This window comes from Phyllobates terribilis, unplaced genomic scaffold, assembly GCF_046119375.1.
Source record: "Phyllobates terribilis strain yellow unplaced genomic scaffold, ASM4611937v1 Scaffold_2__4_contigs__length_985480577, whole genome shotgun sequence".
In the NCBI taxonomy this organism is placed as follows: Eukaryota; Metazoa; Chordata; class Amphibia; order Anura; family Dendrobatidae; genus Phyllobates; species Phyllobates terribilis.
The window spans coordinates 380,715,281-380,725,853 of NW_027362762.1; the positions used below are offsets into that span (position 1 = coordinate 380,715,281).

The 10,573-nt window shown below is 46.6% G+C and overlaps 1 protein-coding gene across 1 annotated transcript in view; it reads right to left on the bottom strand.

The window, feature by feature from the left end:
* PDCL3 (phosducin like 3) overlaps nt 1-10,360 on the bottom strand; it is a 32,938-nt gene extending 22,578 nt beyond the window's left edge. Inside the window, exon 1 of the mRNA XM_073664794.1 lies at nt 10,134-10,360. Within this exon, the coding sequence (XP_073520895.1) occupies nt 10,134-10,142 (9 nt within the window). The 5' untranslated portion in view covers nt 10,143-10,360. The remainder of the gene's footprint in view (nt 1-10,133) is intronic.
* Nucleotides 10,361-10,573: the final 213 nt, after the last annotated feature.

Genomic DNA, 10,573 nt, shown 5'->3' on the forward strand with positions numbered 1-10,573 from the left:
GTGGCGCGCTGCTGTGCTTCGTAGCAGTTGGGGGGCGCGCTTGCCTGTGCATCGTAGGCAGTGTGCGCGCTGCTCTGCTTCGTAGCAGTGTGCGCGCTGCTGTGCTTCGTAGCAGTGGCGCGCTGCTGGCTTCGTAGCAGTGTGCGCGCTGCTGTTAGTGCGCGCTGCTGTGCTTCGTAGCAGTGTGCGCGCTGCTGTGCTTCGAGCAGTGTGCGCGCTGCTGTGCTTCGTAGCAGTGTGCGCGCTGCGTGCTTCGTAGCAGTGTGCGCGCTGCTGTGCTTCGTAGCAGTGTGCGCGCTGCTGTGCTTCGTAGCAGTGTGCGCGCTGCTGTGCTTCGTAGCAGTGTGCGCGCTGCTGTGCTTCGTAGCAGTGTGCGCGCTGCTGTGCTTCGTAGCAGTGTGCGCGCTGCTGTGCTTCGTAGCAGTGTGCGCGCTGCTGTGCTTCGTAGCAGTGTGCGCGCTGCTGTGCCTTCGTAGCAGTGTGCGCGCTGCTGTGCTTCGTAGCAGTGTGCGCGCTGCTGTGCTTCGTAGCAGTGTGCGCGCTGCTGTGCTTCGTAGCAGTGTGCGCGCTGCTGTGCTTCGTAGCAGTGTGCGCGCTGCTGTGCTTCGTAGCAGTGTGCGCGCTGCTGTGCTTCGTAGCAGTGTGCGCGCTGCTGTGCTTCGTAGCAGTGTGCGCGCTGCTGTGCTTCGTAGCAGTGTGCGCGCTGCTGTGCTTCGTAGCAGTGTGCGCGCTGCTGTGCTTCGTAGCAGTGTGCGCGCTGCTGTGCTTCGTAGCAGTGTGCGCGCTGCTGTGCTTCGTAGCAGTGTGCGCGCTGCTGTGCTTCGTAGCAGTGTGCGCGCTGCTGTGCTTCGTAGCAGTGTGCGCGCTGCTGTGCTTCGTAGCAGTGTGCGCGCTGCTGTGCTTCGTAGCAGTGTGCGCGCTGCTGTGCTTCGTAGCAGTGTGCGCGCTGCTGTGCTTCGTAGCAGTGTGCGCGCTGCTGTGCTTCGTAGCAGTGTGCGCGCTGCTGTGCTTCGTAGCAGTGTGCGCGCTGCTGTGCTTCGTAGCAGTGTGCGCGCTGCTGTGCTTCGTAGCAGTGTGCGCGCTGCTGTGCTTCGTAGCAGTGTGCGCGCTGCTGTGCTTCGTAGCAGTGTGCGCGCTGCTGTGCTTCGTAGCAGTGTGCGCGCTGCTGTGCTTCGTAGCAGTGTGCGCGCTGCTGTGCTTCGTAGCAGTGTGCGCGCTGCTGTGCTTCGTAGCAGTGTGCGCGCTGCTGTGCTTCGTAGCAGTGTGCGCGCTGGCTGTGCTTCGTAGCAGTGTGCGCGCTGCTGTGCTTCGTAGCAGTGTGCGCGCTGCTGTGCTTCGTAGCAGTGTGCGCGCTGCTGTGCTTCGTAGCAGTGTGCGCGCTGCTGTGCTTCGTAGCAGTGTGCGCGCTGCTGTGCTTCGTAGCAGTGTGCGCGCTGCTGTGCTTCGTAGCAGTGTGCGCGCTGCTGTGCTTCGTAGCAGTGTGCGCGCTGCTGTGCTTCGTAGCAGTGTGCGCGCTGCTGTGCTTCGTAGCAGTGTGCGCGCTGCTGTGCCTTCGTAGCAGTGTGCGCGCTGCTGTGCTTCGTAGCAGTGTGCGCGCTGCTGTGCTTCGTAGCAGTGTGCGCGCTGCTGTGCTTCGTAGCAGTGTGCGCGCTGCTGTGCTTCGTAGCAGTGTGCGCGCTGCTGTGCTTCGTAGCAGTGTGCGCGCTGCTGTGCTTCGTAGCAGTGTGCGCGCTGCTGTGCTTAGTAGCAGTGTGCGCGCTGCTGTGCTTAGTAGCAGTGTGTGCGCTGCTGTGCTTAGTAGTAGTGTGCGCTGCTGTGCTTAGTAGTAGTGTGTGTGCTGCTGTGCTTAGTAGTAGTGTTGTGTGCTGCTGAGGTGACTTAGACAGATATATAGTATAGTCAAGTTATGTCTTTCTATTTATAGATTATAGATCCATGATGATGCATGTGACTATCACTGTGACATCATGTATCTATAGATAGAAAGACATTGATAAGGGTAAGATGTGCACAGAAAGAGTTACCTGCAGTCGGTGGCAGTGTGTGCTGGCTGTGGCTGGCTCTTGGTTTCCGAGGAGCACGAGCTCGGAGGAGGGACCCAGTCAGAAGGCAGTGCAGCTGCGGTAAGAGTAGATGGTGCACAGCACTGCCACCATCTGGCTGGATGTCTGCAGCGCTGAGCACTCAATAGCCGGAGGAGAGAGGAAGCTAAGGATGCATCTGCCTGCCGGCGGTAACCCAGGACGCGGCGGGCAGCGCTCACATAGCAACCGAGGTGAGTGTGGGCCCCCCGCTGTCCAGAAGAGGAACTGCCGGCCGGCTGTAACCAAGGACGCTGCGGGCTGTACCGCAGCGCCACTCACACACATGACACAGCGATAGATTAGCAAGCAACCCAGATGAGTGGGCCCCCCTTTCTGTCCAGGGCCCCGGCACTTGCCCGGGTGCGCCTGGTGGTGACGCCGGCCCTGCCCTCCCCCCTCCCCCCCCCGGATAATATGTGCCCCGCACCCTTCTCTTCCCCCCCCCCCCCCCACGGATAATATGTCCCCCGTGCCCCGCACCCTTCTCTCTCCCCCCCCCCCCCCCCAGTACTGCTGTACAATGTTGTGCCCATTGCTAGGACAGGTGGTTATTAGAGGGGTTGTCAGAGAACTAAGTCCTGCCCTCACTTGAAACACTGGAGGGACATGAGAGCACCTTAAAGGGGTTTACTACGTTTAACCTTTTAAATGGGTTTTCTCAAGCTCTTAAGTAAAATTGCGAAGCTCTTGTAAGAAAAACAACTTTGCAATTTATGCCTTATTAATAATCCTCAAGTTCGGGTACAGTTCTGGTACCCGAACTGAACTAAAGTTTGGTCGAACCCCAACATCCACGGGTCCTCATCCCTACTGGTGAGGAATCTAAAATCCATATTAATTCCACTACGTCTGAATTTTTTACAGGGGTATTCTTATACTGTGCATTTATGCCTTATCCATGGATATTACATAACAGATAGCACAGTATATGCGGATCTCACAGATGGCACCCACATGTATCCCAAGAATGAGGCGCTGCTGCTTTTTGTGGCGAGGTGGTATGAATTCCTATGCACATGAATGGGAATTCTGTCATCTCTTGGATGAGAGCTGTGCCTCTCATGGCCCTGTTTATCACGCAAGGTGTGTGAAAGACTTAGTGCAAGACAAAGGGAAGAGGGAAAGGGAGTCCAGACTCTAGGGAAAGGGGGAGTGGAGACCTCCTAGGCTGATCTAGTATCACCCTGTCTCCACTAACATCCCTATATTGGCTCTTCACCAATCACTGCACGTGTACCTCACCCTGTCTTTCCCTGGAGTTTTGCCCTGGCTAGGGAAGGGAGGGGGATGAGCGCTAGTTGATCCCCATTGACCACTAAAGACAACAAGGGGGAACAAACAAGGGAAGATAGCTTAGCTTTTAGTCGACTTCAGAGAGATGAACACCCGTCCTCATAGCTCCAGAGAGGATGAAGTAATGCACTTGCTCCAAGCCTTCATAACACAATGTGAGTATCGCCGGCACCTCCCTCTAGCAGACAGCAGGTATTTATACACCCAGACCAGGGTGTTAATTAGCCAGAGGAAGGTAGCCGCTGGGTCCTAGAGAGACAGCCTTTAAGAAGGTGTCTGTAATGTCAAATGAAGAGATCTCCTGCAACCAACTGCAGGGCGACTGTCAGTTCTGACTCACCTGTGACACTGTTAGTGGGATCCACATCTACTATATACATTTCTACTATACAAGATGAGAATACCAGAGAATGCATGATGAAGTCGGCGCCTGCTCTGCGTGTAGTCAGGGCCAAACAGGCCAAAATGCAAATGTTAAAGGGGCTTGTGCAAAATTAGAAAAAAATCTGCTTTCTTGCATAATAAAGTGTCCTCGGGTTATACCTGGTGCTGCCTCTTGGCTTCACTGACCCGACCAGGGCTGAGGTGCAGCACCACACACACATGAGGACAGGGGGCGCTGTTTATGGCAGAACACCATATTTATCCCAAATAACCCCTTTATTAACCAGTCTGGGCTCACACCAGCTGACAATGCTACAAATAATTTAGCGGGAAATCTGAGATACAAATTTACGCCGAACCATGTGGATATTGCTGCCGTTTTGCCACTGATTTTCTTGTATGTTATGAAATGAAAAAAAAGTCAATGATTTTGAAATCCACAGAAAAAGATACAATGCATTGTACGTAATACTCCTCAGCTGCTGCAGAACCTCATATTAGACACCTCATCTGGTGCAAAACCTCATATTACATATAGTAAAAAATAAATAACCCATAAGACATACTACCCAAGTGCACTTAAGTAACTCAGATCCTGGAAACTCTGGGAATGACTGGACTAGCAACACAAAAATATAAACCCCACGTCTCACTAATGTGATACACAAAAATCACATATATTTTCTGTCTTTTGTCTCAACCCATTTCGTCGTTCATTGTTTAGCGACTCATTAGGAGACGCAATAAACTATTCCTATTGAAAGGCCACGGCCCCACTATCAGTATTTGGTCAGTATTTTTTCTCAGGAGTGGGAGCGAAAACCAGGAGTGGGTGATAAATGCAGAATTGGTGACTTTCTCTGATTGTCACTCACCTGGTTTTGGCTCCCACTCCTGAGAAAAAATACTGACCAAATACTGATAGTGGGGCCATGGCCAAAGAGAGACTATAGCCCATAAAAACAGTTTTCATGCACACATAGCCTATTAGATGTATCCCATAGATATGTAAGGGACATTCACCATTTAGTGTGATGGGTAAACCATAGTCTAGATTGTAACTAATTGATATCTAAAGTACATGTACAGTGGCGACCAAAAGTTTTGCATTTTTTTTAAAAGTGTGATTACTTCTGCCTGGTTGTTGTGATGCCATTTTCCTGGTGATTTTAGTAAACCGGATGCAAATGGTTGTAACGAAAATTGTGTTTGACATTGTTTTATCCCTTTATGTGTTAGTTTTCAACATTTGCTGGGCCAAATCTTTTGCATATTTTGTCATGGGTTATTGAATTTTGCCTAAATTTTTTATTTCTTTTATGTGTGTGTTTTTAGGTTAAAACACGGCAAAGGCAAAGCCAAATTTATCACCAGATGTCAGGAAGCTTATTATTCTGAGAGCCAAAAAGAGGTAGCTATGGAATGCAACTGCTCTCAGAGTCAAGTGTCACGTGTATTAAACCCTTTCTGGCCCAGGGCGTATTAATACGTATCTGTGCCCTGGGCCTGATACGTATTAATACGCCCTGGTGATTTCGCCCGCACATAAGCGGTGCGGGCGAGATCGCCGCCGGGTGTCGGCTGATTGTTACAGCTGACACCCGGTGCTATGTGCAGGGAGCGATCCCGCACTGCTCCCAGCACTTTAACCCCCACCTCCGGTGGCAAGAGGAGGTAAGCGCGATACTTACCTTCTCTGCCAGCGTCTCGCGGCGTCTGAGTCCGGTCCCGGCTGTTGCCATGGTGACCCGACGTCATCATGACAACATCCCGGACACCAGGAAGCAGGAAGTTGCTTTGGTCATGCGCAGTGCACAACCAAAGTAACTTCTCCCTGTGCAGCGCTCACAGGCTGCATGGCATAGGGAGCTGCTGCATCTCTATGCTATACAGCCGATCAGGCTGCAAAAAGTGAAAGTCCCATAGTGGGACAATGTGAAAAAGTAATAAAAATATCAGAAAGTGAAAAAAAAAAAATAAAATTGTAAAAATATTTAAAAAAAAAATGAAAATAATAAAAAAAAATAAAAATATATTGTACCCATAAATAATCTTATGAAAAAAAACAAAAAAACAATAAAAGTACACATATTTGGTATCGCCGCGTCCGGAACGACCTGACCTATAAAACTGTCCCACTAGTTAACCCCTTTAGTGAACACAGTAAAAAATAAAAAACAAAACATAAAACAATGTTTTATCATCATACCGCCAAACAAAAAATGGAATAAAACGCGATCAAAAAGACGAATGTAAATAAAAATGGGACCGCTGAAAACGTCATCTTGTCCCGCAAAAAACAAGCCGCCATACAGCTCCAATGGCCGAAAATAAAAAAGTTATAGCTCTCAGAATAAAGCGATGCAAAAACAATTCTTTTTTCTATAAAATAGTTATTATTGTGTAAAAGCGCCAAAATATAAAAAAAAATATAAATGTAGTGGTGCTGTAAACATACTGACCCGAAGAATAAAGCTGCCTTATCAATTTTACCACACGCAGAACTTCATTAAAAAAAAACCCAATTCCTGAATTGTTGTTTTTTGTTTATTCTGCCTTCTAAAAATCAGAATAGAAAGCGATCAAAAAATGTCACGTGCCCGAAAATGATGCCAATCAAAACGTCAACTTGTCCCTCAAAAAACAAGCCATCATATGACTGTCAGCCAAAATATGGAAAAATTATAGCTCTCAAAATATGGCGATGCAAAAACTAGTCTTTGCAAAAAAATGCTTCTTTTAGTGTGTGACAGCTGTCAGTCATAAAAACCCGATATGAATCTGGCATCGCTGTAATTTCACTGACCCGAAGAATAAAAACGTCTAATCACTTATACCGCACGAGGAACGGCGTAAAAAATAAACTTTAGCGTTAGGGTTGTGCTAGGGTTAGGGTTGGGGTTGGGCTAGAGTTGGGATTTTTTCAGAAGTAAAGAAAAAAAAATGACGACGATATGGCGACTAATGTTGAGAGCAAGTGCTCGCTACTTTAGTTTGCATCGGGTATGCACCGAGTATAGCGGGTGCTCGAGTCTCCGCCCCAAATGTTTTGCAGCTGTTATACAGCCAAAAACAACTTGGTGCATACCTGAGTACCTGATGCAAACTCAAATAGTGAGCACTTGCGCTCAAGACTAATGACAACTTATTCAATATGATGACCTAATGTTATCAAATTCTGTGTCGTACCTCTGGGTTCAAAGTGTTCACTATACTCCTTGATAAAATCCTTGAGGGGTTTAGTTTCCAAAATGGGGTCACTTGTGGGGGTTTCCACCGTTTAGGCACATCAGGGGCTCCCCAAACGCAACATGGCGTCTGCTAATTATTCAAGCAAATTTACATTCAAAAAGCCAAATGGCACTCCTTCCCTTCCGAACCCTGCCATGCGCCCAAACAGTGCTTTTCGCCCACATATGGGGTATCGGCTTACTCAGGAGAAATTGCACAACAAACTGCATGGTGCAATTTCTCCTGTAACCCTTATTAAAATGCAAAATTGGGGGCTGAAAAACATTTTTGTTGAAAAAATGTGAAAATTTAATTTTTACGGTTCAATGTAATAAACTTCTGTGAACCACCTGGGGGTTCAAGGTGCTCACCACACATCTAGGTAAGTTCCCTAAGGGGTCTAGTTTCCAAAATGGGGTCACATGTGGAGGGTTTCCACTGTTTAGGCACATCAGGGGCTCCCCAAACGCAACATGGCATCCGCTAATTATTCAAGCAAATTTTACATTCAAAAAGTCAAATGGCGCTCCTTCCCTTCCGAACCCTGCCATGCGCCCAAACAGTGTTTTTTCCTCAGAAATGGGGTATCTGCATGCTCAGGGGAAATTGCACAACAAATTTTGGGGTCCTTTTTTTCCTGTTACTTTTGCAAAAATAAAAAAATTTGGGTCTAAAGTAACATTTTTGTGAAAAAAGTTAAATGTTCATTTTTTTCTTCCACATTCCAAAAATTCCTGTGAAGAACCTGAAGGGTTAATAAACTTCTTGAATGTGGTTTTGAGCACCTTGAGGGGTGTAGTTTTTAGAATGATGTCACTTTTGGATATTTTCTGTCATAAAGACCGCTCAAAGTGACTTCAAATGTGATGTGGTGCCTAAAAAAATGGTTTTGTAAATTTTGTTGTAAAAATGAGAAATCGCTGGTCAACTTTTAACCCTTATAGCTCCCTACTAAAAAAAAATTTTGGTTCCAAAATTGTGCTGATGTAAAGTAGACATGTGGGAAATGTTATTTATTAACTATTTTGTGTAACATATCTCTCTGATTTAAGGGCATAAAAATTTACATTTTGAAAATTGCAAAATTTTCAAAATTTTCGCCAAATTTCTGATTTTTTCACAAATAAACGCAAGTGAAATCGAAGAAATTTTTCCACAATCATGAAGTACAATATGTAACGAAAAAACATTCTCAGAATCAGCGGGATCAGTTGAAGCGTTCTAGAGTAATTACCTCATAAAGTGACAGTGGTCAGAATTGTAAAAATTGGCCTGGTCATTAACGTGCAAACCACCCTTGGGGGTAAAGGGGTTAAAGAAACAAAAAGAAGGTTATGGAACAGCTGACAAACCTAGAAGTGGACGGCCACGGATAACTTCCTCCAGAGTCGATCACATTATTAAGAAAAAGTCAGTATCTGATGTCCATAAAAGTGCTGTACAGACTTCTCACGATATGAACGAAGAATATGGGGTCAAAGTGAGTCACCAAACTCTGCTAAGAGCAGAAGGGTTGAATGCACAAGTTCCTGTCAAGAAACCTTTCATCTCTGCAAAGAACCTGAAGGTCCGACTTGAGTTTGCCAAAGAACACAGCCAATGGAAAGAGACAGATTGCTCTAAGGTGTTGTGGTCGGATGAATCCAGTACAATCTGGTAGTGATGGCAAGCACTATATATAACGCCCAATTGGAAAACGTAATGATGTAAGGTACCAAACACCTAGAGTGAAACATGGTGGGGGCAATGTCATGGTTTGGGGCTGCTTTTCTGCATCTGCCATTGAGCCTCTGCATAGAAATTATAGAAATATGAATTCTACCTTGTAAAAGGATATACTCGAGAATGTAATGCTGCCACATGGTAAAACCAAAGTAGGCAGGGGGTGGAAATTCCAGCAAGACAATGATCCTAGGCACACTTCCAATTTAATAAAAAATTGGTTAGCAAAGAAAAATGTTTGCCTGTTGCAATGGCCAAGCCAATCACCTGATTTAAACCCTGTAGAGCACCTTTGGGATGAGTTAGGGTGACGAGTTGGGACCCGTACCCAAAGCAATAAAGATGAATTGTTTGCAAATGGAATGGAGCAAGATCCCTCAAGATGTCTTGAATACCCTAGTGGCTTAAATGCCCCCATCGGTGTGGTGCAGTAATTAAAGCAAGAAGTTATGGCACAAAATACTAAGTTATGGCATTGTAAACAATGAATTACTCTCTATGTTGTGAACAATTAAAAGTATATGCAAAAGTTTTGGCAGTCAGTTTTCTTTAATTAAATGACCATACCTATATTCAAATGCATTTTGGTTGAAATTAGGTTAAAATAAGCTTTTAGAGACATAGGGCCCAAACTACAACCAAAAACCTACTTATTTATTGCAAAGTGCCAACACGGCATTTTAACCTGAAGACTGAGGTTTTTGTTTAGAAAAAAAACAACTCATACAGAGAGCAGGCAGGTGCAACAGAGAGGTAGCAGGCATATCAGTGAACAGACAGGGGCAACAGAACAGACAGAGATAGTAGAGCAAGCAGGTACAACAGAGAGCAGGTAGGGGTAACAAAGAGCAAGCAGACGTATCAGTGAACAGACAAGGGCAACAGGACAGACAGGGATATCAGAGCAGGCAGGGACAACAGAGAGCAGGTAGGGGTAACAGCAGGCAAGGGCAACAAAGAGCAAGCAGGCGTATCAGTGAACAGACACGGGCAACAGAGAACAGGCAAGGGCAACAGAGAACAGACAGGGGTGACACAGAGCAGGCAATGGCAACACAAACAAGCAGGGGCAATAGAGAACAGACAGGGGCAACAGAGCAGGCAGCAGCAACAAAGTGCAGGCACAGACAAGAGCAGGGGTTCCAGACTGCAGATATAAAGGACCAGTAAAGTGCAGGCAGAGGAGAGACAGTGGTACATTGGGAATCAAGAAAGAAGTGATTCATGCTATTCCATCCCATAATTAACATTTCCATTGAAAATGTGATAACCACACCGGTTTATACATATCCTGTTGCATGAAAAAATTTATGCTGCACATATCATTATAATCCTAACAAAAGGCTACAGCCCTTGCAGATTCTGTGCATGCTTGCATAAAAGGAACAATCTCACCCCTTATTCTTCTTTGCCACTTACAGAGATCATCACCAAGCAGAGACTCTGTCCATACACAGGAAAGGCTAATGGGGTAGTTGTCCTCAAAGCGTACTCCCAACATGTTTCATGTAATGTAGACTCATCAGGGGAGAGTTTTTTACGGTCTGCCACATACAGACTGCATCTTACGATCAGTGCTTGCAGCTCAGTGAACTCACCGCCTGTGTTTCCTTAAACAGGGACGCGCCATCTTGACTCCGCCCTTGGCGTGTGACGTGAGTCCAGTCTGTGGACCGCATTTCCAGCCAGTGAACAGCATATCCAGGCGGTGGAACGCAAAACATGACTCAACTTCCGGTATGCGCGCTCCACCGTCCGGAAAATTGTTTACAGTCACTATGGAAATGAAAGGGGTATACAATACTCCATGAATATCGTGCCTATGACAAAACTTTGTGCAGGCACAGATTGGCTGATCA